At 47.3% G+C, this 26,702-nt stretch overlaps 2 protein-coding genes across 6 annotated transcripts in view; both read left to right on the top strand.

Annotated features, from left to right (window-relative positions):
* LOC144326642 (uncharacterized) overlaps positions 1-23,485 on the top strand; it is a 132,521-nt gene extending 109,036 nt beyond the window's left edge. For 2 of the 5 annotated variants that reach the window (XM_077923265.1, XM_077923268.1), the window contains exons 2-4: positions 5,404-5,529; positions 14,428-14,601; positions 21,392-23,485. In XM_077923265.1, coding sequence (XP_077779391.1) covers positions 14,502-14,601; positions 21,392-23,025 — 1,734 coding nt within the window. In that variant the 5' untranslated portion in view covers positions 5,404-5,529; positions 14,428-14,501 and the 3' untranslated portion in view covers positions 23,026-23,485. Of the gene's footprint in view, positions 1-3,346; positions 3,392-3,489; positions 4,616-5,403; positions 5,530-14,427; positions 14,602-21,391 lie in introns of those variants that run through there. The other 3 variants (XM_077923267.1, XM_077923269.1, XM_077923266.1) reach the window with 3 other exon arrangements.
* Positions 1-26,702, top strand: part of LOC114592649 (uncharacterized) — a 207,434-nt gene that overhangs the window by 164,742 nt on the left and 15,990 nt on the right. The gene's annotated exons all lie outside the window — the stretch shown is intronic.

Raw genomic sequence — 26,702 nt, 5'->3', positions numbered from 1 at the left:
CCCTCAATGGGATTTAAATCACAGACTTTGTTTGTGTGCATTTTAGGAACAGCATTTCCTGACAGGCTTCTCACATGAAATAATTTTCCCTTTTAACAGGATATGTGAACCCCGATAACAAAGTGTTTGTCCCTTTTTTCTCCCACAACAACTTTCTTTCTGTTCTGTGAAATCCCTGCTGTATTAACTTTCTTTCTGTTCTGTGAAATCCCTGCTGTATTAGTGACTTCCATCTCTTCGTGGCTTTGACAGTTTTAAAGTTACAAATAATCTGTTTCCATCCGTTTTCCATGATGTCTATGAAATTAATCGAAGCATAACCAAACATTGTTTGTGGAATGGTATTTGTTTACCTTTTGCCTGAGCATTTCTTATTAATTCTGTCATTTTGGCTAGTTCAAGGTACTTGCACAACTTTAAATTGCCATTAAGTCATTTCCCAGTATTTTGCTATTAACATTCTAGCCGATGTTGTCACATCAAGAAACACTCTTTTATTTTCATTGTTACTTCAGATTTCTTAAAATTCTGTGTCTTAGCATTTATTTATTTTGGTTCCTCATAGGTCATTGTGTGTGTGTGTGTGTGTGTGTGTGTGTGTGTGTGTGTTATTATTATTTTAACTGTGTCTTTTCAGTCCACCCTGCCCTTACAGGATATCACTTCTACAAGTGTGTTATTACAGATCCAATGAAAAGCTTCGCCACCACAACAGAAGACACCAAAGCTATCTCTTTCAAAGGATATAGACTGCCTTCCGTAACACCCCCAAGAAGGAGGGCTGAGGGGACCCCCTGGGTGTGGGGGGGCGGACTGAGAGGGGGGAGCAGAGGGAGACCCCCAAGAAGGAGGGCTGAGGGGACCCGGTGGGTGTGGGGGCGGACTGAGAGGGGGGAGGGAAGGGAGACCCCCAAGAAGGAGGGCTGAGGGGACCCCCTGGGTGTGGGGGGCGGACTGAGGGGGGGAGCGGAGGGAGACTCCCAAGAAGGAGGGCTGAGGGGACCTGGTGTGTGTGGGGGGCGGACTGAGAGGGGGGAGGGAAGGGAGACCCCCAAGAAGGAGGGCTGCGGGGACCCCCTGGGTGTGGGGGCGGACTGAGAGGGGGGAGCGGAGGGAGACCTCCAAGAAGGAGGGCTGAGGGGACCCGGTGGGTGTGGGGGCGGACTGAGAGGGGAAGCGGAGGGAGACCCCCAAGAAGGAGGGTTGAGGGGCCCCCTGGGTGTGGGGGGCAGACTGAGGGGGGGGGAGCGGAGGGAGACCCCCAAGAAGGAGGGCTGAGGTGATCCCCTGGGTGTGGGGGGGCGGACTGAGAGGGGGGAGCGGAGGGAGACCCCCAAGAAGGAGGGCTGAGGGGACCGCCTCGGTGTGGGGGGCAGACTGAGGGGGGGCGGAGGGAGACCCCCAAGAAGGAGGGCTGAGGGGACCGCCTGGGTGTGTGGGGCGGACTGAGAGGGGGGGAGCGGAGGGAGACCCCCAAGATGGAGGGCTGAGGGGACCCCCTGGGTGTGGGGGGCGGACTGAGAGGGGGCGGAGGCAGACCCCCAAGAATGAGGGCTGAGGGGACCGCCTGGGCGTGAGGGGGCAGACTGAGGGGGGGCGGAGGGAGACCCCCAAGAAGGAGGGCTGAGGGGACCCCCTGGGTGTGGGGGGCGGACTGAGAGGGGGGAGCAGAGGGAGACCCCCAAGAAGGAGGGTTTAGGGGACCCCCTAGGTGTGGGGGGCGGCTGAGAGGGGGAGCGGAGGGAGACCCCCAAGAAGGAGGCCTGAGGGGACCACCTGGGTGTGGGGGGCGAACTGAGAGGGGGGAGCGGAGGGAGACCCCCAAGAAGGAGGGCTGAGGGGCCCCCCTGGGTGTGGGGGTGGACTGAGAGGGGGGAGTGGAGGGAGACCCCCAAGAAGGAGGGCTGAGGGGACCCAGTGATGTGGGGGGCGGACTGAGAGGGGGAGGGAAGGGAGACCCCCAAGAAGGAGGGCTGAGGGGTCCCCCTGGGTGTGGGGGGCGGACTGAGAGGGGGGTGGAGGGAGACCCCCAAGAAGGAGGGCTGAGGGGACCCCCTGGGTGTGGGGGGCGGACTGAGAGGGGGCAGCGGAGGGAGACCCCCAAGAAGGAGGGCTGAGGGGACCCCCTGGGTGTGGGGGGCGGACTGAGAGGGGGGAGCGGAGGGAGACCCCCAAGAAGGAGGGCTGAGGGGACCCCCTGGGTGTGGGGGGCGGACTGAGGGGGGGAGCAGAGGGAGACCCCCAAGAAGGAGGGCTGAGGGGTCCCCCTGGGTGTGGGGGGCGGACTGAGAGGGGGGAGCGGAGGGAGACCCCCAAGAAGGAGGGCTGAGGGGACCCCCTGGGTGTGGGGGGCGGACTGAGAGGGGGGAGCGGAGGGAGACCCCCAAGAAGGAGGGCTGAGGGGACCCCCTGGGTGTGGGGGCGGACTGAGGTGGGGAGCAGAGGGAGACCCCCAAGAAGGAGGGCTGAGGGGTCCCCCTGGGTGTGGGGGGCGGACTGAGAGGGGGGAGCGGAGGGAGACCCCCAAGAAGGAGGGCTGAGGGGACCCCCTGGGTGTGGGGGGCGGACTGAGAGGGGGGAGCGGAGGGAGACCCCCAAGAAGGAGGGCTGAGGGGTCCCCCTGGGTGTGGGGGCGGACTGAGAGGGGGGGCGGAGGGAGACCCCCAAGAAGGAGGGCTGAGGGGACCCCCTGGGTGTGGGGGGCGGACTGAGAGGGGGGCGGAGGGAGACCCCCAAGAAGGAGGGCTGAGGGGACCCCCTGGGTGTGGGGGGCGGACTGAGAGGGGGGAGCGGAGGGAGACCCCCAAGAAGGAGGGCTGAGGGGGCCCCCTGGGTGTGGGGGGCGGACTGAGAGGGGGGAGCGGAGGGAGACCCCCAAGAAGGAGGGCTGAGGGTACCCCCTGGGTGTGGGGGGCGGATTGAGGGGGGGAAAGGGCCCCCCAAGTCTGACTCCAGAGCCTTGAAGAAGCCCAGCCTCCAAGTCCCAGGGAAGGAGGCGTCTCCGGACCCCAGCTTGGCCTCCGCAATTCAGTGGGGCTGCCCCAGGGAAGATGGGGAGCTGGAGGGAAGACGTGTCTCCCTTGGGGGGATCTGGGATTCCTCTTCCTCCCTGGCGCCTGCTCTCGAGGAGACTCCTGGGGAAGCCCCGTCTCCCTGGCGCCGAGTCTGGCTCCGAGGGGGGCTCCGTGGGGCTGAGGGAGCCCCTAAGCGCAGGCGCGGGGAAATGGGGCAGGGAGAGGGAGGGCTGGGCTGGGGGCCTGGGACGGCAAGGGTTAAGAGGAGCAGAGCTGGAGTCCTAGAGAGGCCAGGAAGTGGAGGGGGTGAAGGTCCTCCCTCCCCCTCTCTTCCTGCTTTCTTCTCTCTCCTTTGCAAAAGCCCCTCCTGGACTCGGGTGAGTCTCCTCTCTCTCTCCCCTGAGGGTGCAATGGGGAGAAGGGGGTCCCAGGGGGGCAGGGAGGGGGCATGGGGTCCCTGTTCAGATCTTGCGCGGGGGGGGGGAGACCCCCAAGTCAGAGAGCAGGGGGTCCTCCTTTGTCCTCTCTGCCAAGCCAGGGAGGGGCCAGTTCGCAGGAAATAAGCAGCTCTGCTCTTCCTTGGGATCCAGATGCTGCCTTCCTTTTTGGGGAGGGGGCTTTGGGTCAAGGAAATAAACCCCCTTCAGAGGGAGGGAAAAGTCACCTTTGGGAACAGAGGCTGCAGCCAGACGGGAACATTCCCACGTGGGGGGAGCACAGGGAGGAGAAAAGCCCGTCTGCATCTCCAGACCACTTCCTGTGTCCCAGATGCAACAACACATGTCTCTCCCCCAGATCTCACTCCCAAAGACACACTCTTCCATGGTCCCCTAAGACAGAGGGATGCCAACCAACCAACATGCCCTCCCCTCCCCCTCCTGGTGCCCCTTGAAGTTGGCTTGAGGGCAGGGGGAGGGTCCTGAGGAGATTTCACCCCTCCCATATCCAAGAATCTCCTGATGAGTCTGGTGATTCTCCAGAGAGGAGGGGCGGTGTTCTGCTCTCTGCTTATTCTGCTCCAGCACCACATCAAAGAGTCAGTCAGTCATTGTGTCGGAGAGAGACTGAGTGTTAGAGATCGTGTGTAGAGATAAGGTTGCTGCTAAGAGCAGCTGCAGACACTCAGTGTAGTGCAGCATTCATTTATGCTTAGACCTCATTTAGCTCTGTATATAGTTGTGTATTATAGCTGTAGATAGAATAAAGAAGATATTCTACAGAGCTGCTCTCCAAGTCGTTTATGCTCTGCTAGACTCTGCTGTGCAACGACTGTCTTCTTGTGGAATGAATCCGGTGCTCACAACTCTAAGCTGTGAGTCCACAACACCTTGACCTGTTCCTGTCCAGAAGGTGATCTCTGGAAGTGCTACCCAGCTTGCCTAGCCCAGTCTGGGCTGAAGTGGATGAGTCCAGTGGGTGGCACTGGCTCAAGGGCGATGCTGACAGGTCCACCCCACCAGATTGTTGTAGGAAAAATCTGAGGGCTCCCTTGGACAAAAATAAAAACACCAACCAGAGCAAATTGAAGCAAATCAGCAGCCTGTAGGCCTGGTCTTTATTGAAGAAAGACTGTCGCGACAGGGTGCTCCCCTCACTCGCAGGTGAGAGGAAAGACCCAGAAAAATAGTGTGCCAAGTCTTATAAAATCTTTTGAAATTCCCCTCCTCTAGGTCAAGCCCACCCCCAGAAACATCATGCATACATTACAGAAAGGAGGGGTTGAGGGAGGAGTTGGTGGTAACCTGAGTATCTTGTCACCTGGCTGGTTCCTCCTTTCCCCCCTCCCATGAGTCACTTCCAGGAGACAAAGGGGAGTTTGCAGTTTCCTGCCCCCTGAGGGAAGATCTGATCAGTGTCCTTTGTTTCAGTCCATGCTGAATCCACTCCCATATGCAAGTTCTTTGTGATCTTGATTGTCTTCTGTCTGGGATCATCAGGGCAGGGCTCCTGCAGATGTGCTGAGACGGTGAAGGGATTTTGGCTGACCAGGGTCAAACCACCCCCCTTTGCCAGTTCTTGTCATATGGAGTAAAATAAAAATGGAACAGTGCAAATCCAATGTATGGTTGATTTTTCTATGAATTTATAACAGAAATGTGGCGTATGTAGTGTGTGAGTGCCTGTGTGCGTGTATAGTTTGTACAAACAGAATGATTGGGGTGGGGGGGGGGTTCCTGCTACAAGATGAAGAGAGAGGAGGTTCTTCCATCTGGAAAATGGGAATGCTTGCAAAGATTTACTTGAAGATGAGTGCTGCATAGATAATAAAATTACTATTCTGTGAATCCCCCACTTACACAAAGATTAATTCCCATAATTTAAATTGTTACAGAAAAGAACAGAGCAACGTGTAGAATAATATCATCTTTATTCCCCCTTTTTCCCTTAGGGTCCAGTGGGCTTTGAAGACGTAGCTGTTCCTTTCACAGAGGAGGACTGGGCTTTGCTGGATCCTGACCAGAGAGCTCTGCAGAAGGAAGTCAAGGAGGAGAATCCTGGGATCGTGGCCTCTCTGGTAAGGCTCCCTGCTGGATCATGAGATCAGTTTTGAAATTCCATACAGATCTCTGAAGGACAAACCTCCTCTATTTTGAGGGAGCCCCATAGCGCCACCTGCAGCATCTGAGATGTCAACACACCCACAACTCTCCATAGGAGATGTGTCTCCTGTTCTGTCTGGGAATATTCTTCCACCAGTCCTGCCTTTTCAAACCAGGATGAGGCTGGTCTCAGCTGCCCAGGCCTTCTTCCATGTAGGCTTCAGAGATATTAAGGACATGGAGGTGTTGTTGTTTAGTCATGTCCGACTCTTCGTGACCCCATGGACCAGAGCATGCCAGGCACTCCTGTCATGGAGGTACATCCTGTCTAATTTTCTGTTTCCCTTTCTGCATCTCTCTGTTTTTGGTTGAGCATAGAAATGACTGAGCTTGGAGATGGAGCAGATTCCATGACTGAGCCAAATTAAATCCATCCCTGGATAGAGCCAGGCTTTTCGAATCTCCGGGCCCCATAAATAAATTAGGTAATATCAGCCAAAAAAGGCAGATATGCAAGGTTATCAAATGGTCTGATGTCCTGTCAAAAGCCAAATCAAAACCAACTAGGGAGAGGGTTTTCATAAAAAAGAATTTGAAATGGGTGCTGTCTCAAAATAAACTACTTCTCTCAAGCTACCCTAAGCCTTTGGAAATCTTGTCACAAGAGGAGTGTAAAGTTTGTGAATATAGTGTATAAGCACAGAAAATATCTATGGAGGAGCGGTGTATCAGTCTCAAGATTATTCAAAAATGTGGCATCACCAGATCCTCTGCTTCCACATACAGCTGTTGTTGTTTAGTTGTGTCCTACTCTTTGTGAGCCAGTATGGTGTAGTGGTTAAGAGCGGTAGTCACGTAATCTGGGGAATCGGGTTCGCGTCTCCGCTCCTCCACCTGCAGCTGCTGGGTGACCTTGGGCCAGTCACACTTCTTTGAAGTCTCTCAGCCCCACTCACCTCACAGAGTGTTTGTTGTGGGGGAGGAAGGGAAAGGAGAATGTTAGCCGCTTTGAGACTCCTTCGGGTAGTGATAAAGCGGGATATCAAATCCAAACTCTTCTTCTTCTTCTGTGACCCCATGGACCAGAGCACGCCAGGCACTCCTGTCTTCCACTGCCTCCTGCAGTTTGGTCAAACTCATGCTGTTAGCTTTGAAAACACTGTCCCACCATCTCGTCCTCTGTTGTCCCCTTCTCCTTGTCTTTCCCAACATGAGGGTCTTTTCCAGGGAGTCTTCTCTTCTCATGAGGTGGCCAAAGTATTGGAGCCTCAGCTTCAGGATCTGTCCTTCCAGTGAGCACTCAGGGCTGATTTCCTTCAGAATAGATCGGTTGGATCTTCTTGCAGTCCATGGGACTCTCAAGAGTCTTCTCCAGCACCATAATTCAAAAGCATCAATTCTTCGGCGATCAGCCTTCTTGATGGTCCAGCTCTCACTTCCATACATCACTACTGGGAAAACCACAGCTTGAACTATACGGACCTTTGTTGGCAAGGTGACGTCTCTACTTCTCAAGATGCTGTCTAGGCCTGTCATTGCTTTCCTCCCAAGAAGCAGGCGTCTCTTAATTTCGTGGCTGCTGTCACCATCTGCAGTGATCCTGGAGCCCAAGACAGTCAAATCTCTCACTGCCTCCATTTCTTCCCCTTCTGTTTGCCAGGAGGTGATGGGCCCAGTGGCCATGATCTTCATTTTTTTGATGTTGAGCTTCAGACCATATTTTGCGCTCTCCTCTTTCACCCTCAATAAAATGTTCTTTAATTCCTCCTCACTTCCTGCCATCAAGGTTGTGTCATCTGCATATCTGAGGTTGTTGATGTTTCTGCCGGCAATCTTAATTCTGGCTTCGGATTCATCCAGCCCAGCCTTTCGCATGTTGAATTCTGCATATAAGTTAAATAAGCAGGGGGACAATATACAGCCTTGCTGTACTCCTTTCCCAATTTTGAACCAATCAGTTGTTCCATATCCAGTTCTAACTGTAGTTTCTTGTCCCACATAGAGATTTCTCAGGAGACAGATGAGGTGATCAGGCACTCCCATTTCTTTAAGAACTTGCCATAGTTTGCTGTGGTCGACACAGTCAAAGGCTTTTGCATAGTCAATGAAGCAGAAGTAGATGTCTTTCTGGAACTCTCTAGCTTTCTCCATAATCCAGCGCATGTTTGCAATTTGGTCTCTGGTTCCTCTGCCTCTTCTAAATCCAGCTTGCACTTCTGGGAGTTCTCGGTCCACATACTGCTTGAGCCTTCCTTACAGAATTTTAAGCATAACCTTGCTAGCGTGTGAAATGAGTGCAATTGTGCGGTAGTTGGAGCATTCTTTGGCACTGCCCTTCTTTGGGATTGGGATGTAGACTGATCTTCTCCAATCTTCTGGCCACTGCTGAGTTTTCCAAATTTCCTGGTATATTGAGTGTAGCATCTTAACAGCATCATCTTTTAAAATGTTAAATAGTTCAGCTGGAATATCATCACTTCCACTGGCCTTGTTATTAGCAGTGCTTTCTAAGGCCCATTTGACTTCACTTTCCAGGATGTCTGGCTCAAGGTCAGCAACCACACTACCTGGGGTATACGAGACATCAATTTCTTTCTGGTATAGTTCCTCTGTGTATTCTTGCCACCTCTTCTTGATGTCTTCTGCTTCTGTTAGGTCTTTACCACTTTTGTCTTTTATTATGGTAATCTTTGAATGAAATGTTCCTTTCATATCTCCAATTTTATTGAACAGATCTCTGGTTCTTCCCATTCTGTTGTTTTCCTCTATTTCTTTGCATTGCTCGTTTAAGAAGGCCTTCTTGTCTCTCCTTGCTATTTTTTGGAAATCTGCATTCAATTTCCTGTATCTTTCACTATCTCCCTCGCATTTTGCTTGCCTTCTCTCCCCCGCTATTTGTAAGGCCTCGTTGGACAGCCACTTTGCTTTCTTGCATTTCCTTTTCATTGGGATGGTTTTCGTTGCTGCCTCCTGTACAATGTTACGAGCCTCCATCCATAGTTCTTCAGGCACTCTGTCCAGCAAATCTAAATCCTTAAACCTGTTCCTCACTTCCACAGTGTATTCATAAGGGATTTGACTTAGATTGTATCTTACCGGCCCAGTGGTTTTTCCTACTTTCTTCAGTTTAAGCTTGAATTTTGCTATAAGAAGCTGATGATCTGAGCCACAGTCAGCTCCAGGTCTTGTTTTTGCTGACTGTATAGAGCTTCTCCATCTTTGGCTGCAGAGAAATAAATAAATTCACATTCTTAGCAGTCATGTTAACCCCTAGGTATTTCACTTTCTTAACCAGTGTTAGTCCTGTCTCCTTCTGAAACCTTTCTCTCTCCGTCACTGTTAAATTTTTCTCTAAAACCTTAATTTTCATCTTATTCAACTTAAAACCTGCTACCTGACCAAATTCTTGAATCAGTTCCAATACTCTTTTAGTACTAGATTCTGGCTCCTGTAATGTCAATACCAAATCATCAGCAAATGCTTTCAGTTTGTACTGTTTAGCTCCAACTTGTATACCTTTAACTGTTTGGTCCCTTCTAATCATGTTTAAAAGAACCTCCAGGACCGATGTAAAAAGCAATGGAGAGATTGGGCAACCTTGTCGTGTTCCTTTCTCTATCTTAAATTCTTCCATCACTACATTGTTCACAATTAATTTAGCCTTTTGTTCTGAATAAATTGCACCTATACCATTTTCAAAACCTTGACCAACTCCCATCCCTTGTAGATTTTTCTTCATAAAACTCCAAGAAATGTTGTCAAAGGCTTTCTCCGTGTCCACAAATATCAAAACTGCTTTAGTATTAATATTCACTTGTAACTTTTCTAGAATGTTAATTATGTTCCTCATGTTGTCAGACAAGTGTCTGCCCAGGAGAAAACCAGCTTGGTCTTTATGAATTTCTTCTACTAATACCTTTTTTAATCTTTTAGCCAGAATGTCTGCAAAAATTTTATAGTCCACATTAAGCAAAGATATGTGGCGGTAATTCTTAAGCTGTGTCTTCTCAGACTCTAATTTCGGTATAAGTGTGATATAAGCTTCCTTCCACGACTCTGGTGCCCTTTCCCCTTCCAATATTCTGTTACAAACTTCCTTTAATGGCTGTATTATCCATTCTTTCAGAGATCTAAAGTATCTTGAAGTCAAACCATCCGGTCCTGGAGATTTACCCAATTGCATATTCTGAATGGCCCCTTCTATCTCTTGCTCAGTTATTTTGTAGTTGAACATTAGCTTATTTTCTTAAGAGATTTTTTGTAATCCGTTTATTTTCAGAAAACGATCAATGTCCATTTGTTTCAGGGTTTCCTGTGTATATAGTTGTTTAAAATACCTCTGAAAACACTTTCTAATCTCCACTGGATTCTGTATAACCTTTCCTTCTACTTCCAAATTTGTGATAGTGTTAAGTTTCTGTCTTTTTCTCATTTGCCAAGCCAGCAGTTTTCCACATTTATTTGCCGATTCAAATGTCTTTTGTCTCATCTGTTTAATTTTCCATTCTATTTCCTGATTCATCATTTTCATATATTGTACTTGATATAACTTTTATCTCTTTCAGTATCTCCTGTGACTTTGGTTTCACTCTCAGTTTCTTCTCTCCTTCCTTTATTTTCTCCAAAATCTTATATTTTTTCTCATTTTGGACTCTCTTTTGAATCGCATTCTGTTGTATCAAAAATCCTCTCATGACCGCTTTGCTTGCATCCCAAATTACTCTTTTTTCTACAGTGGAGTTCATATTTATCTCAAAATAGTCTCTCAGAGTTTTTTGGGCCTCCTTAATCACTTCTTCATTCCTAAACAATGTGTCCTTCATCCTCCATCTGAAGGAACCAATTGGTGTTAGTTTCAATTCCATCTTTACAGCATGGTCGGAGCAAGTTTTAGGGCATATTTCCACTTTCTAGTCTTTGGAGCCAGCCCTCTAGTTGCCCAAATTTGGTCAATTCTTGTCCATGTCATTTTAGCCTCAGAGAAGAAGGTTCCCTCTCTTCCCAGAGGGTTTTTAATTCTCCAAATGTCAACTAAGTCCATATTGTCAGTCATATCAAAGAAAGTCTTTGGTAATCTACCATCCTTGGTGACTACCTGTCTCTGTGCCTTGTCCATATTTGTAGATACCACTCCATTCATATCCCCCATCAAAATCATATTATAGTCCATATAGTCTATCAGAGTCTCATGTAACTTCTTAAAAAATTCCGATTTCCCCTCATTTGGTGCATAGATGCCTAGTATCAAAAAATTCTCTCCTTCTGATTGGATTTCAATTGCCACAAATCTTCCTTGGTCATCTTTAAAGAGAAATTTCGGTGATAGGCTCTCCTTTGCATAAAGTACTACTCTTTTTTTAACTTTGTCTGATGAAATAAATTCATGTCCCAATCTTTTATTTGTCAATATTTTCCTATGTAGCCTTATCACATGTGTTTCTTGTAAACAAATCAAGTCCCATTGTTCTTTTTTTAATACATGAAAGACTCTTCGTCTTTTTTCAGGGGAGTTCATCCCATTAACATTCCAGCTTAATATTTGCAGTGCCATGATATAGTTACTTTAAATCTCCTCCAACTGCGCCCAGTGCTTGCTCTTGTTCTGTCGGTGGTGTTGGTATCCCTTTCGCTGGGCAGTCCAGTCCAAAAGATAGCTTTGCTATGTCCAGTATAGGTGATCTTCTGTCCAGTACTCTTTGCTCTAGTCGTCTATCTGGTGATCTTCTGCCTGATACTCCTGGTTCTTTTCCAAGTCCCTTCTGTAAGTCCTCTTCGTGGTTGCTCAGAAATTTTTCTTTGTCCTCGACTGATCTTATTTTTGTTGTCCTTCCTTTAAAGCTAAAGGATAGGCCTTGGGGAAATTCCCACCTGAAGACAATTCTGTTCCTTCTCAGCAGAGCAACCAAATCTCCATAATTGGACCTAAGGTCCAAAAGATATTTCGGGATATCTTTGAATATTTCCACTCTTGTCTGCAATATTTCCAGAGTCTTCTGAAAGTGCCAACCCAAATTTTTTTTTCTCTCTTCTTTAGATCGGAGGGTAATCAAACAGTCTCTTACTCTATTCTTCTTCCCTCCTCTTCCAAGCCTAAAAGCACTCACGATTTTCACTCCTTCTTGTTCCAAATCCAAATTCCAAAACTCTGCAAATTCCTGTGTAAGAAATTCTATCAAACTATCTTTCTCCAATTCAGGTACAGCTCTGATCCTCAAGTTCGTCTGCTTTTCCTTGAGCTCAATCATACAAAGAGTCAGTTTATGGTCCTCAACTTGTCTCAGTATATCTGGGACTCTCTTTGTTTCCAATTGAGTTACCTTAACTTCCACTTCAGGGACGTGGATGGCGCTGTGGGTTAAAGCCTCAGCGCCTAGGACTTGCCGATCACTTGGTCGGCGGTTCGAATCCCCACAGCGGGGTGCGCTCCCATCGTTCGGTCCCAGCGCCTGCCAACCTAGCAGTTCGAAAGCACCCCCGGGTGCAAGTAGATAAATAGGAACCGCTTACCAGCGGGAAGGTAAACGGCATTCTGTGTGCTGCGCTGGCTCGCCAGATGCAGCTTGTCACGCTGGCCACGTGACCCGGAAGTGTCTGCGGACAGCGCTAGCTCCCGGCCTATAGAGTGAGATGAGCGCACAACCCTAGAGTCTGGCAAGACTGGCCCGTACTGGCAGGGGTACCTTTACCTTTTTAACTTCCACAGCAGCCACTTTTTCCTTAGCTTCCTCTGTAATTTGACGGGTTGAAGCAGATTCCTGTATCAATTTCTGTATGGCTTCTATGTTGGTATTCACCTTTTGTCCCAGACTATTTATACTTTCTGTATTTATGTCAATTTTGGTATTTCCAGCCTCCACCTTCGCATTTGTCTCATCTACTTTCCTGCTGAGATTTTCCAAAGATTCATTTATCTTACCTAGTGCAATCTAAAGCTTCTTCTGATGACATTCCTCTTGGTTTAAGTTGTGTTGGTACAGCTGCAGGTGAGGCAGAAGAACCAGATGCTGACACTCTTCGCTGCCAAGACTTCCCAGATCTTGTTGTTTTTTCAGGGAGTGACGAATCTACTTTTTCTTTCCCATCTGCCATAACACTCAGAAACTCCAAGGTCAATCCCACAGTCAGGCAGTTTTATCTTTCTAATGGAAAATTCCCCTGATCCAACTCTTATAACAGTTTCCAAAACTTCCTCTAGGGGGAAACAGTTACAATCCGTACTTGTATTAATCCAAAATAACTCCTTTTAATGTATAACTCTAGCAGGATTTTAACTTCCTTCCCTCTCTCTCGCAGGTAAAAATAGTCCAAAGCTCCCCCCTCTTCTCCTGCTTCCAGGGGGGGATTTACAACTTTTGGAGGTTGGAATTTAATCCTTTCCAATTGACTTTCCAAGACTCTAGCTTGCAGCCTCTTTGCTTTGTTCTATTTACAAAAGCGGAAGGCGGATTTCCTGTTTATGCCTCCCCGCTACAATTCTGAATTGAGTCTTTCTTCTTTTAAAAGTTTCCAATTTGTTCTACTCACGGGTAATGCCTTTTAGGATCCAATTGTTCACAGGAAAAAGTCAGCGCTCTCCGGCAATGGCTATGCGGCTTCACTCCGTGGAAAAAGCTGTCTATTCACAGCACCGCGCTGCTCACCCCACTTCGCTCCGGAGCCCCAAAAACGGGTTTCCCCGCGAGTAGGGGAGGCGCAAAAGTGCCCGCTGAATCCCACGTTCACAGGCTTCACCCGCCTGTGATTTCTGAAGGGTCTCTGCCTTCGCCGTGATGGCTAGACCCAATTTTCACGGAGTAAATTCCTCTTAGTCAGAGGAATTCCGCCATTACTGATGGCGCTAACCCGGAAGTTCATTGCTAAGAATTCTAGTACCGTAATAAAAAGTAGAGGCGAAAGGGGGCAGCCTTGCCTGGTCCCCTTACTTATTTTACTTCTCTTGTTTCACTATTTAGTATCAATTTGGCTCTCTGATTTCAATATTTTGCCTCAACACCCCTAAGAATATTTTCTCTAAGTCATGCTTTTTCTGTAGTTTTTTTCATGGAGCTCCAAGAGATGTTGTCAAATACCTTTTCCCTGTCTATCAGCATCAAAATGCCTTTTTTATCTGATCTTGCTTCTAAATATTCTAAAATATCAATTATGTTTCTCATTTTATTGTTCATGTATCTGCCTGGTAAGAAGCCAGCCTGATCTCTGTGTATTATTTCATTCAATACTTTTTTTTTAATCTGTTGGCTAGGATGTTAGCAAATATTTTATAATCATTATTGAACAATGATATAGGTCTATAATTTTTATTAGTGTTGGATCTGCTCCTTGTTTGGGTATCAGTGTGATAAATGCTTCTTCTCATGATTTTGGTATTCTTCCTTCTTTTAAAATTCCGTTCAGTACCGTTTCATTGGTTCTGATAATATATCTTCTAACTTCTTATAAAATGCCGCCGATAATCCATCCTTACCTGGGGACTTTCCTATCTTTGCTCTTGAGATTGCTGCACCTCCATCATCGCTGTTGGTACATTTAGTTGTTCTATTTTCCAATCTGCTATTGTCGGGAGTCTATTTTGTGCTAAGTATCTTTCCATTCTCTCTTGGTCTTCTTCTTTTGCACGGTAAAACTTCCTATAGTAATTTAATTTTTCTTTGCATATTTCTTTAGGATCTTCAGTTATTTTTAATTTCTCTATTACTCTCTTTTTTTTCTTCTTCAATTGCCATGCAAGTAGCCCACCTGATTTTTTGGAACCACTGGAGAGGTATAGAAATGGGGCTTCTGTTGGGAAGGGGCCGCCCCATTTGTCCTTCTCCAGGGGCAGGAGAATCCCTGCAGGGCCTCTGAGGCTCCTTTTCCTTCTTCCTCTCTCCCAGGACCCTCCAGCTCATTCTGGCTCCTTGTCTCCTCAGGAAAGATAAAAGGGACGGATTCTGCAAACCTAGTGAAAATGGAAGGGGGAGGATGGACGGATGACCTGGTCAGGTTGTCTCCTGCGTCCCTCCTCTCAACCTCTGAGCGTTCCCTCCTGAGGACCTCCAAGAGATCTGGTGAGTCCCAGGGGAAGGAAGATGGGGACATGGAGGGATGGAGCCGGAGAGTAATTGGGGGGGGAGGCAGGCAGATGTATGGGGCCAAGATGGCATCTGGCACTCTTCTTAGCTGCGCCACTGCTGTCCGTGCCGGTAAAAACCTCCTCCAGCCTCTTTGGCCCTCTTAGCAGAGTTTACGCAGCGGGGAAAACTGTTGCTTGTGTGGGTAATAACTCAGGCTGCACGCAGGCTTCTTGCTTATCTCCAACAGTCTTTTATTGCGTAGAATAACATCGTAAATTCAGCCCGGCGAAAAACGAGACATGCTCTCCACTTCTCGGCAAAAGCGAAAGAAAGACACACAGAGAAACACTCCCCTCTGTGAACATAGCCACGCCTCAGAATGTGAGACGTCACTCAGAACTGTTTAACCCTGTAAGTTCTGATTCTCCTCACACCCCCTCTCGTCTCGCATCCTGAGGGAAACTGTGAGGACACATCTACAGATCTCTTTGAGTTCAACTCCTTTCCCATTGCCTCTCGCCCGTTCCTGGCTTCTGTCTCAGGCAACTGTTGAACCTCCTCAAAACTCCCCGGTTCGCGGTCCTGGAGGTTTTGTTAAATATGATCAGAAGGGACCAGCTGATTCAGGGTATTCAGGTTGGAGCTAAACAATATAAACTTAAAGCCTTTGCAGATGATTTGGTTTTGACATTACAAGAGCCAATACCCAGTACCAAGAGGGCTTTAGAATTAATTCAGGAGTTTGGCCAGGTGGCAGGCTTTAAGTTAAACAAGTTAAAAACTAAGGTTTTGGAGAAAAATTTGACGCCGATTGAGAGAGGTTTCAGAGTGAAACAGATCTGACATTGGTAAAGAAGGTAAAATACTTGGGGGTGAACATGACTGCTAAGAATGCAAATCTGTTTAAAGATAATTATGAGAAATGTTGGTCAGAAGTGAAGAAGGATTTAGAGACTTGGTCTTCTGGGGTTTGGAACTTAACAGGTTAAGTTGTTCCCATGATGCCTCAACATTCTGACGTCAGCTTTCGAAGCTGGGAGGAGTTTCTCTTCCTCTCTGTTCTTTGAGGGAGAAGGACGCAGTTTGTCATGGCTGCAAGAAGTCCTGGGTTTTTCTGGGAAATGTCGGAATAAAGAACTGTAAATAGACAAACCTGGACTCTGTGTGTTTGTCGGAAGCTAAGTGACAGCTTTACCGCTGTGTTCACTCTGCGGAGGCGTGATTGGAGAAAGCAGAGAATGCGCAGAGGAAGCGCGCCGGACTGCTATAAGGAACTAAGTTTGGACCGTAAATCAATTAGCAGGTCATGCCCTAATCAATAAATTCTACAGGTCTAATTTAAAGCTTTCCTTGCTGGGTCGGATTGCTGTCATCAAGATGAATGTATTGCCGAGAATGTTGTTTCTCTTCCAATCATTACAGATTATTGATAAAATGGACTGTTTCAAGAGGTGGCAAAGAGATATTTCTAGATTTGTCTGGCAGGGCAAAAAGCCCAGGATAAAATTTAAGATACTTACTGATGTTAAGGATAGAGGGGGGGTTGCCCTGCCGGACTTTAAACTTTATTATGAATCAGCAGCATTTTGCTGGTTGAAGGAATGGCTACTTCTTGAGAACACTGACATCCTAGATCTTGAAGGTTATGATAATGTATTTGGGTGGCATGCATATTTGTGGTATGACAAGGTTAAAGCACACAAAGCATTTAAAAACCATATTGTCAGGAAAGCACTATATAATGTCTGGACAAGATACAAAGATTTCTTGGAGAATAAAACTCCAAGGTGGCTATCACCTATGGAAGCGAAAGCCATGAAAAAACTCAATATGGAGGAAAAATGGCCAAAGTATTGTGAAATTTTAGATCAGGAAGGTGACAAGCTGAAATTGCAGAGTTATGAGAAGCTTAAAGGGAAGGTACGAGACTGGTTACACTACTTTCAAATAAGAGAGGTTTATAATCAGGACAAAAAAATTGGCTTTCAGGTGGAAAAGTCAAAGTTGGAAACAGAATTGTTAGAACCCAATGCTAAAATATTATCAAGAATGTATAATTTGATGTTGAGATGGAATACGGAGGAAGAAACGGTAAAATCTGCTATGATTAAATGGGCACAAGATATAGGACATAATATTATGTTTGCTGACTGGGAGCAGTTGTGGACCACCGGGATTAAATTTACGGCATGTAATGCCTTGAGAGAGAATATTATGAAAATGATGTATAGGTGGTACATGACTCCAGTCAAGCTAGCGAAAATCTATCATTTGCCCGATAACAAATGTTAGAAGTGCAAAGAAACTGAAGGGACATTCTTTCATCTTTGGTGGACGTGCCCGAGGATTAAGGCATTATGGGAAATAATTTATAATGAATTGAAAAAGATATTTAAGTACACTTTTGTGAAGAAACCAGAGGCCTTCCTGCTGGGCATAGTTGGCCAATTGGTGTTAAAGAAGGATAGAACTTTCTTTATGTATGCTACAGCAGTAGCAAGAATACTCATCGCAAAGCATTGGAAGACACAAGATCTACCCACCCTGGAAGAATGGCAGACGCAAGTAATTGACTATATGGAAATGGCGGAGATGACCGGCAGAATCCGAGACCAGGGAGAAGAGTCGGTGGAAGAATATTGGAGGAAATTAAAAATTTATTTACAGAAGTATCATAAAATGTATGAATGCTGATGACATTGAAATGAAATGAAGGGGTTCTAGTAACAAGATAGATTAAAATTGGAAGCTATAAAGCAAAAAGATAAAATAAGTAAGGATAATTATATGAATTTGCTGAAAGAACTGTTAAAAAGGGATACAAAAAAGGGAGGTGTGAAGAAGTTAGGAAAGTAAGTTAATCAAAAGATAAGAAATTGGGAAAGAGTGATTTGTGTTTTTATATTTGATATTTTTGTGTGTGTACTGAGTTTCTTTTTTTTTCTTTTTTCTTTTTTCTTTTTGTTTATGCTAGGTTAATTGTTTGTATTTGTGTATTGTGAGATTTTGTGCTGTTATTGTGTTTTATTGTTTGTTTATGTGTTTTTAAACTTAATAAAAGATCATTATAAAAAAAAAACTCCCAGGTTCGCACTGTGCGAAACCAACCCACGTGCTGGTGACCTGAAACCTCTCAGGTGGAACTCCCTTCGTGGTGCGAGCGGACCATCTGAGCACTGTCTCAGGTGCTCCTTCTGACCCACTGGGTCCAGCAAGTGTGTCTCCGACATCAGAAGACTCCCCCTCTGACTTACTGCGTCTTCGGGCCTTCTGCACTTTGCTAACAGGAGACGAAGGCTCTCTCTTGGGCTCTCTTTTAACAACCTGTGGAGATGCCCAACCCTGTTCTTGACCTTGGTCAGAGACCTGGTCCTCATCAACAGGTTCAGCTTCTGCCTCTCCCTCCTCCTCAGAATCAGACAGACATTCTGAGAGAACGTCAGGACTCGCATGGATCCTTGACAAACCATTCTGCTCACAGAACTCGGCATGTTTGCTGATTAGAATCCTGAACTGATCACCTTCTGGATATGCAAACCTCCACCCCTTTGTCGCAGGTTCATATCCACAGAAGATCATTTTCTGGGACCTCGGGTCACCTTCCTTTCATTGAGCCTTTGGCACAAGTACCCAGGCTTGGCAACCAAACACACGGAAGAAATGCAGCTTCGGCTTCTTTCCGTGGAGCACGAAATGCGGGGTGTCACCTACCACTGAATTGTAGGACCTGTTTATCGTGAAATTGGCCGTCTTTATTACCTCCCCCCAAAAACTTTGAGGCAAACCAGAGTCACCAGTAGAACGTCAGTAGCTTTAGCCAGTGTTCTACTCCTGTACTCCACCACACCAATCTCCTGAGGAGAAGTAGCAACCGTCAACCTGTGACATATTCCCTTCTGGCGGAAGAAACTCTGCAGAGCAGACCCAGTAAATTCTGCACCTCGGTCACTCTTGAACCCCTGCACTTTGGTGGAAAACTGTAGTTCCACTGCCGCAACCCAATCTTTGATCAGTTGCGCTGCCTCGCTTTTCTCCTTCAACGAGAAGCACCAGCCATTTTGGCTAAAATCATCTGTCAGCATCAGCACAAACCTGGCCCCGCCCAGACTCGGCTTTGGCATGGGTCCAAAAAGGTCTGTGTGCACAAGCTCAAAAGGCTTTGTGGTTACCCTCTCCAACCTGGGATAACTGCACCCTTTCATGTTTGCCCTTCTGCATGCCCTACAATATAGGGATCGGTCACATGCTTTTATCTTGCAACCTTTAGTGCATTCTGACAACATCTGGATATCTTCCCAACAGCCATGTGACATTCTTCTGTGCCACAAACAAGCACATGAATCATGAGGTGGAATGTTTGCACACTTCGCCTGTGCTTCTTCAGCGTCCCCCTCACTCTCCAGAGGTGTCTCCAGAACAAAGAGGTTGTTCTGCCCTTTTGCAACACTGACCAGTTGTCTCCCACCCCTGGAAATAGAACAGACATCATTTTCAAAGCAAACTTTGTACCCCTCCTGTAAGAGACAAGATACAGATAAAAGACAATGTTTCATCTCAGGCACAACGTAGACCTCCAGCTCCGCCTGCAAGAAAGAAACAAACACATTTCCAACAGTGGTTAAATGTCTCTGTGACCCATCAGCAAAAACGACTGTTTTCCCAGTTGAAACAGCCCTGCAGTTCCACATTTCTCTACTAGGTGGCGCTGGCATCAGGTGATGGCTGGCTCCAGAGTCTATGACCCAACGCAGCACTCTCTCCTCACTGGAGTTGTCCCTTAGCGTTGCCATGGAGGCGGCTAGGTGATAAGAACTGTCCTTCTCACTCTCTGTGTCACGTCCTCCCTGCGCCTTCCCACGCTGGCTTCCTCTCCTGGACTGGCTGCCATGGAAACCTGGCTGACTGCCATGGGAAGTGACCTTGGAGACATCCTGCCCGGCATCTCTGACTCTCCGGGGGCAGGAGCGACGCAGATGGTCAGCAGACTTGCAGATAAAGCAGTGACAAGTGGAAAAAAACTGAACTGGGCCTCCAGCTGGCCTGGCCCCCCATCTGCAACCGGATGGGCTCTCTGTGCCAGCTCTGCCCCCTCTGAAACAGCGTTCCTCCTCGTCACACACAGTGGAAAACTTTACAAACTTGCTTTTGGTCTTTTCTGCCCCCCCCCCCCAACTTTGTCTGCAGCTCTCCTTGAGGCTGTGACTTCAGGGACTTCAGGGCTTTGCTCTGAGCTCTCGGCTTTCTCCCGGCCCTGGTTTCCTGCTGAGTTTTCACACAGACTCCTCAGCACCTCCCAGGCAGCGTGAGCCGACTCAACACCCTCCAAGTGGGCCAACAGCAAAGCGTCCATGCTTGCTTTCAACATGCAGAGCTCCCTTTGCACTCTCTGCTTTCTATCCTCCAGCAAAGCAGCCTCAAAGCCTGCTGCGTCAACCTCGGCAGCAACTGGTGTGGGTGGTGCCGGCTCCTTCTGGGCTATACTCCAGAGCCCTGTGGCCAAAAACCACCCCCTTACTCTTCTAACCCAGATATCCCAGGACTGGGTTGTGAGCTTTTCAAACGGGACGGAATATGAACCCTGGCCGTCTGCCATCTTCTCCCCGGGGCTCAGCGTACTCACGTAACAGCAGCTCCTCCGGCACCCGGTTCAGCAGACCAGATCCTCCCCAGCGAGCTCCTCTCTGCCTCAAACGTTAGGCACAGCTCCAACTGGCTCCAGCTTCTCCTCAGCTGGCTCTCCCACACACAGGCACAACTCAGCAACAGCTTCCAAAGCTTGGCTGACTTCCATAACCTATGGGGCCAAGATGGCGTCTGGCACTCTTCTTAGCTGCGCCACTGCTGTCCGTGCCGGTAAAAACCTCCTCCAGCCTCTTTGGCCCTCTTAGCAGAGTTTATGCAGCGGGGAAAACTGTTGCTTGTGTGGGCAATAACTCAGGCCGCACGCAGGCTTCTTGCTTATCTCCAACAGTCTTTTATTGCGTAGAATAACATCGTAAATTCAGTCCGGCGAAAAACCAGACATGCTCTCCACTTCTCGGCAAAAGCGAAAGAAGAAAGACACACAGAGAAGCACACCCCTCTGTGAACATAGCCACGCCTCAGAATGTGAGACGTCACTCAGAACTGTTTAACCCTGTAAGTTCTGATTCTCCTCACAGGATGGAGATGGAGAAGGGGAGCACCTTTTCGGGCTCCCCAGCCTACCTGCCTGCCTACCTGTGCCTTTGTCATCTGCAGGCAATTTGAGCCAGGAATAGATCACAGCTCCCTGCCCGACGCAATGAATTGGCAGCTCTAAATATCTAAAACCAGTTCTGTGATCTGAATGCCCTGCCAATGCCAGAAAACTCACTGATCCTGCTTTGCAGTTTGAATGCAGATGGGGCCTCTGTGTGTTGTCTTTTTCTTTTTGGAATAACTTCTTATTTGCTTTTAAAAACAAGGATCATAGGACTAATAAATGATACAAATATGAAGACTAAGTCTTCGCATGCCATTTGCGTGTTGTTTTTGCTTCTGTTTGCATTTCATTGACCAAAGAGATGGCTGACCTTGGAGATGGAGTGGATTCCAGGATTGAGCAGGAACAAAATCCATTCCAGATAAAAGCCAAGCAATATGTCAGTAAATACCGGCCAACAAAGGCAGTGAAAACTATACAGAGGCCCCACATCCAACTAATTTTAGTTCTTCCTCTATCACAAGCATTAATTATCTTGGTTCAATGATCTGGAGCTCCATTTCTTCCTGAGGCTCTAATTCTCTTCTCTCTTCATTGCAGATGGAGATGAATGGGAAGGGAAGAACAAGGGGGAGCACAACAGAATCCACATAGCGGAGAAGTCATATAAACATTCAGAGTGTGGAGAGAACATCCGTCAGAGGTCCCAGGACACCTCCCGTCAGAGAAAGAGCTTCGTTCAGAGGGATAGCCTCACTGCACACAAAAGAGGACAGAGCAGGGAGAAACCCTATCAGTGCTTGGAATGTGGGAAGAGCTTCAGTCAAAGCAGCTCTCTCACTTCCCATCAAAGAATTCATACAGGGGAGAAACCCTATCAGTGCTTGGAATGTGGAAAGAGCTTCAGTCAGAGGGCCCATCTCAATTCTCATCAAATGATTCATACAGGGGAGAAACCCTATCAATGCTTGGAATGTGGGAAGAGCTTTAATCAAAGCGCACATCTCACTTCCCATCAAAGAATTCATACCGGGGAGAAACCCTATCAGTGCTTGGAATGTGGAAAGAGCTTCAGTCAGAAGAAGAATCTCACTTCCCATCAAAGAATTCATACCGGGGAGAAACCCTATCAGTGCTTGGAATGTGGAAAGAGCTTCAATCGGAAGGATAGTCTCACTTCCCATCAAAAAATTCATACAGGTGAGAAACCCTATCAGTGCTTGGAATGTGGAAAGAGCTTCGGTCATAGCACCAGTCTCACTTCCCACCAAAGAATTCATACAGGGGAGAAACCCTATCAGTGCTTCGAATGCGGGAAGAGCTTCAGTCTCAGGCACAGTCTCACTTCCCATCAAAGAATTCATACAGGGGAGAAACCCTATCAGTGCTTCGAATGCGAGAAGAGCTTCAATCAGAAGGATAGTCTCACTTCCCATCAAAGAATTCATACAGGAGAAAAACCCTATCAGTGCTTGGAATGTGGAAAGAGCTTCAGTCTCAGGCACAATCTCACTTTGCATCACAGAATTCATACAGGAGAAAAACCCTATCAGTGCTTCGAATGCGGGAAGAGCTTCAGGGAGGGGGCCAAGCTCACTTTGCATCAAAGGACTCATAAAGGGGAGAAACCCTATCAGTGCTTGGAATGTGGAAAGAGCTTCAGTCAGAAGGTGAATCTCACTTCCCATCAAAGAATTCATACAGGGGAGAAACCCTATCAGTGCTTGGAATGTGGAAAGAGCTTCACTGATAGCTCCAGTCTCATTTCCCATCGCAGAATTCATACAGGAGAAAAACCCTATCAGTGCTTGGAATGTGGAAAGAGCTTTAATCAAAGCGCACATCTCACTTCCCATCAAAGAATTCATACCGGGGAGAAACCCTATCAGTGCTTGGAATGTGGAAAGAGCTTCAATCGGAAGGATAGTCTCACTTCCCATCAAAGAATTCATACAGGTGAGAAACCCTATCAGTGCTTGGAATGTGGAAAGAGCTTCAATCGGAAGGATAGTCTCACTTCCCATCGCAGAATTCATACAGGAGAGAAACCCTATCAGTGCTTCGAATGCGGGAAGAACTTCCGGGATGGGAGAAACCTCACTTTGCATCAAATAACTCATACAGTGGAGAAACCCTATCAGTGCATGGAAGGTGGAAAGAGCTTCACTCATAGCTCCCATCTCACTTGCCATCAAAGAATTCATACAGAGGGGAAACCAAAAAAAGAGAAATAAAACAAAAAATATTAAACAACCCTTACAAAATACAATTGTATAGAAAAGAGGAAGTGGGGGATATAAACTAAAAATACTGTTTATGGCATTTGTATCATATATATCATATCATTCGTCAACCCAGAGAAAGACAGGCTCCCCCACTTCTCCCCTGTGTGACCCCCTCTTCTCCCCATATCCCACCCTGAGAGATCTTTCCTTCCCTGCGTTCCTTGCAGGTCCCTCGCACCTCCAACTCTCCTCTTCCTATGTGTGTCCTCCTAAATTCAAAATAAAGGAATCTTAATATAAAATACAAAAAAAAAGATGATGATGATGATGATGATGATGATGATTTATTGATACCCTTCCCATCTGGCTGGGTTTCCCCAGTCACTCTGGGCAGCTTCCAACAAAATATTAAAATACAGTAATGCATCAAATATTAAAAGCTTCCCTAAACAGGGCTGCCTTCAGATGATTTCTAAAAGTCTGGTAGTTGTTTTTTCCTTTGGCATCTGCTGGGAGGGTGTTCCACAGGGCAGGCACCGAAAAGAAAACTCCCATCTCCATCTGAAAATCATCTGTAGCAACAATTATTCATAATTTGCACTCCAGAATAAACCCAGCTGTATTTAGTGGTAAGTGGTATTTAGCAGAGAGTGGTAGCCTCGTAATCTGGGGAACCGGGTTCGCGTCTCCGCTCCTCCACCTGCAGCTGCTGGGTGACCTTGGGCCAGTCACACTTCTTTGAAGTCTCTCAGCCTCACTCACCTCACAGAGTGTTTGTTGTGGGGGAGGAAGGGAAAGGAGAATGTTAGCCGCTTTGAGACTCCTTCGGGTAGTGATAAAGCAGGATATCAAATCCAAACTCTTCTTCTTCTCCTCCTCTTCACCAAGATGACACTTTCCCTTCATTTCCCTCCCTAGCCCAGCTTTCAAATCTTAACCAACTCAGACAGTGCAATATGACTCTTATAATGATCGTCTAATAATCCAAATTAGTATTTCTCCAGCTTCTAGGTCCAGTTTCTATAAAGCCTTTGAAAAACTGTTCCAACAAATCTCAGCCAAGTCACAATCCAAAATTCTGGTCTCTTATAATGTCCATCCAATCCTGCTTCCTCTTCTTTCTTCTTTTCCTAATCTTTGGAAATTTTAATCCACTGGGGATGGGGAAGCAGGCATCTTAATTCCCTTTCCTCAAACGAGATCATAGCTTGTGTTGTTCACCATTTCCGGAGTTCATGAGATCCGCAGAGACGTGGGAACCCATCCTGACCCGTTGGGAACGGTTTGATAGAAAATTTAATATCCACCTGCACAAACATGGTGGAAGTCCCAGGTCTAATAGTTTGGGCACCAATCTATGCGGAAGAATAGTATTAAATGCAGAACTAAAGTCTACAAATAACAATCTCACATAGTTCCCTTTTTTCTCCAAATGAGTCAGGATAGCATGTAAAGCCATTGCCACAGCATCCTCCATGGATCTCTTTGCCTTTTTCAAAACATTTAATTATAATGGGTGTCAACGCCACAGGGCAAAAATCATTCAGACTATCTTTGGGTTTTTTGGCAGGGGTATAGAATCATAGAATCATAAAGTTGGAAGAGACCACAAGGGCCATCGAGTCCAACCCCCTGCCAAGCAGGAAACACCATCAGAGCACTCCTGACATATGGTTGTCAAGCCTCTGCTTAAAGACCTCCAAAGAAGGAGACTCCACCACACTCCTTGGCAGCAAATTCCACTGTCGAACAGCTCTTACTGTCAGGAAGTTCTTCCTAATGTTTAGGTGGAATCTTCTTTCTGGTAGTTTGGATCCTTTGCTCCATGTCCGCTTCTCTGGAGCAGCAGAAAATAATCTTTCTCCCTCCTCTATGTGACATGCTTTTATATATTTGAACATGTCTTATCATATCACCCCTTAACCTCCTCTTCTCCAGGCTAAACATGCCCAGCTCCCTTAGCCGTTCCTCATAAGGCATTGTTTTCAGGCCTTTGACCGTTTTGGTTGCCTCCTCTGGACACATTCCAGTTTGTCAGTGTCCTTCTTGAACTGTGGTGCCCAGAATGATGGGAGCAGATTTCAGACAGGGTGGAACGGCTGCTTGGGCCAGAGACTGGTTAAAAATCTTCATAAAGATTCCTGCCAGTTGGTCCAAACAATCTCTTAGCACCCTGCCAGCCACCCCATCCGGGCCCATAGCCTTCCTCGTGTTTACCTCCTTTCATATTCGCCTCGCTTCTCCCTCTTGCACCCTGACAGCATTTTCTGCAGGTAGTGAGGCCAATAGCTCTGCCATCCCTGTTGGAGCCACTGTTGGTGTCACCTCAAAGAAGGTCTTCAACTCTCCCACCAAGGAAGCCGTACTCTCTACTACTGATGTATTTCTCGATTTATAACCAGTCAGATGTTGAACTCCCTGCCACATTTGTCTAGTATAATTTCTTAGATGGTCCTCAATTTTTCTTCTGTACTCCACTTTTGCTTTCCTTTTCTTCAAGTTCGCTCTTTCTATACCATACGGTACCCAATCCCCAGTTCTAAAAGCAGAGTTTCTGGCCTTCAAGAATCTCCTAACCTCTCCCATCATCCAGGGCTTCCTGTTCGGATACAACTTAACATACCTTTCCCTGGTGTGTTTCCTGTGCCAAATCTAAGACCGTTGATGTAGAAGTTTCTAGATCTTGATGGTCAAACCTATTCCAATCGGTCTCCTGGAAACAGTCCTGCAACTGCTGAGAGGCTCCCTCAGGCCACACCGTAACCATCCGTGTTTGTAGCTGGCCTTGTTTCCTGAGGGGTGTGTACACTGGTGTCAGAAGCAGGGACACATGATCTGAACCACCAAGGTGCGCCTCATATGCCCGTCCAATGTTCGTATACACCTTGTCAAGAGTATTTTCTCCCCTTATTGCACACTCAATGTGCCCATGGGATTTTGGGAGTGCTGCCCTCACATCTGTGTGAGTGAAGTCCCCTGCAATAATCCGCACTGCCTCCGGGTATCTGCTCAATTTAGCATTGATGTTTTCATGCATACTACTCATGGCCCTGCAGGCATTTGCAGAAGGTGCTAGATAAGAAAGCTGCAGAGATAGTGCAGGATAGTGCGCACCCCAGAAATGATCTCTTTCAATTTCGTTCTGTATAGGACAATGACAATAAAGATTATCGTATTGTATTGAGACTCATCTGGAAAGCGCCATTTAATGTTCCTTTCCCCACTTGCCAGGAGTCTGAGCTCCATTTGGGGTTCCTCCTTCCGCACCCCAAGGTTCCCCCAAGGCCTTGGGGAAGGAAACTGAGGCAGGCTCTGCTTGCTCCCCAGGGCCCTTCGGGGGGGGGGCTGTGTCTTCCTCTGGGCGTGGCACCCCCTGGAAGCCTTGGAAGAAAGGCAGGAGACCCTCAGCAGAGAACAGCCAAGTCCGGTTCTTCTCCGCAATGGCTTCCTCTTCTGAGAGCTCCCTCTCTTTCTTGTCTGGGCTGGACTGGGGGGACCCCAGTTCAGCCAGTTCCCTAGAGTCCCCCCACTGCCTCCTGAGACCCGCAGGGATCAGGAGTGGGAGCGACCTCTCCTGTTCAACTACTGCCTGAGGGGGAGGAACAGAGGTCTTGGCCCATTTGGGGGGGCAAGCGAGGGCCATCCAGAAAGGGCTCCTGGGGCCAGCAGGGGAGTCTCCAGCCTCG

The sequence above is a fragment of the Podarcis muralis genome, chromosome 2 (assembly GCF_964188315.1).
Source record: "Podarcis muralis chromosome 2, rPodMur119.hap1.1, whole genome shotgun sequence".
NCBI lineage: Eukaryota > Metazoa > Chordata > Lepidosauria > Squamata > Lacertidae > Podarcis > Podarcis muralis.
Note: the sequence above shows the minus strand (reverse complement) of the source record. Positions and strands in the feature narration are given on the sequence as shown.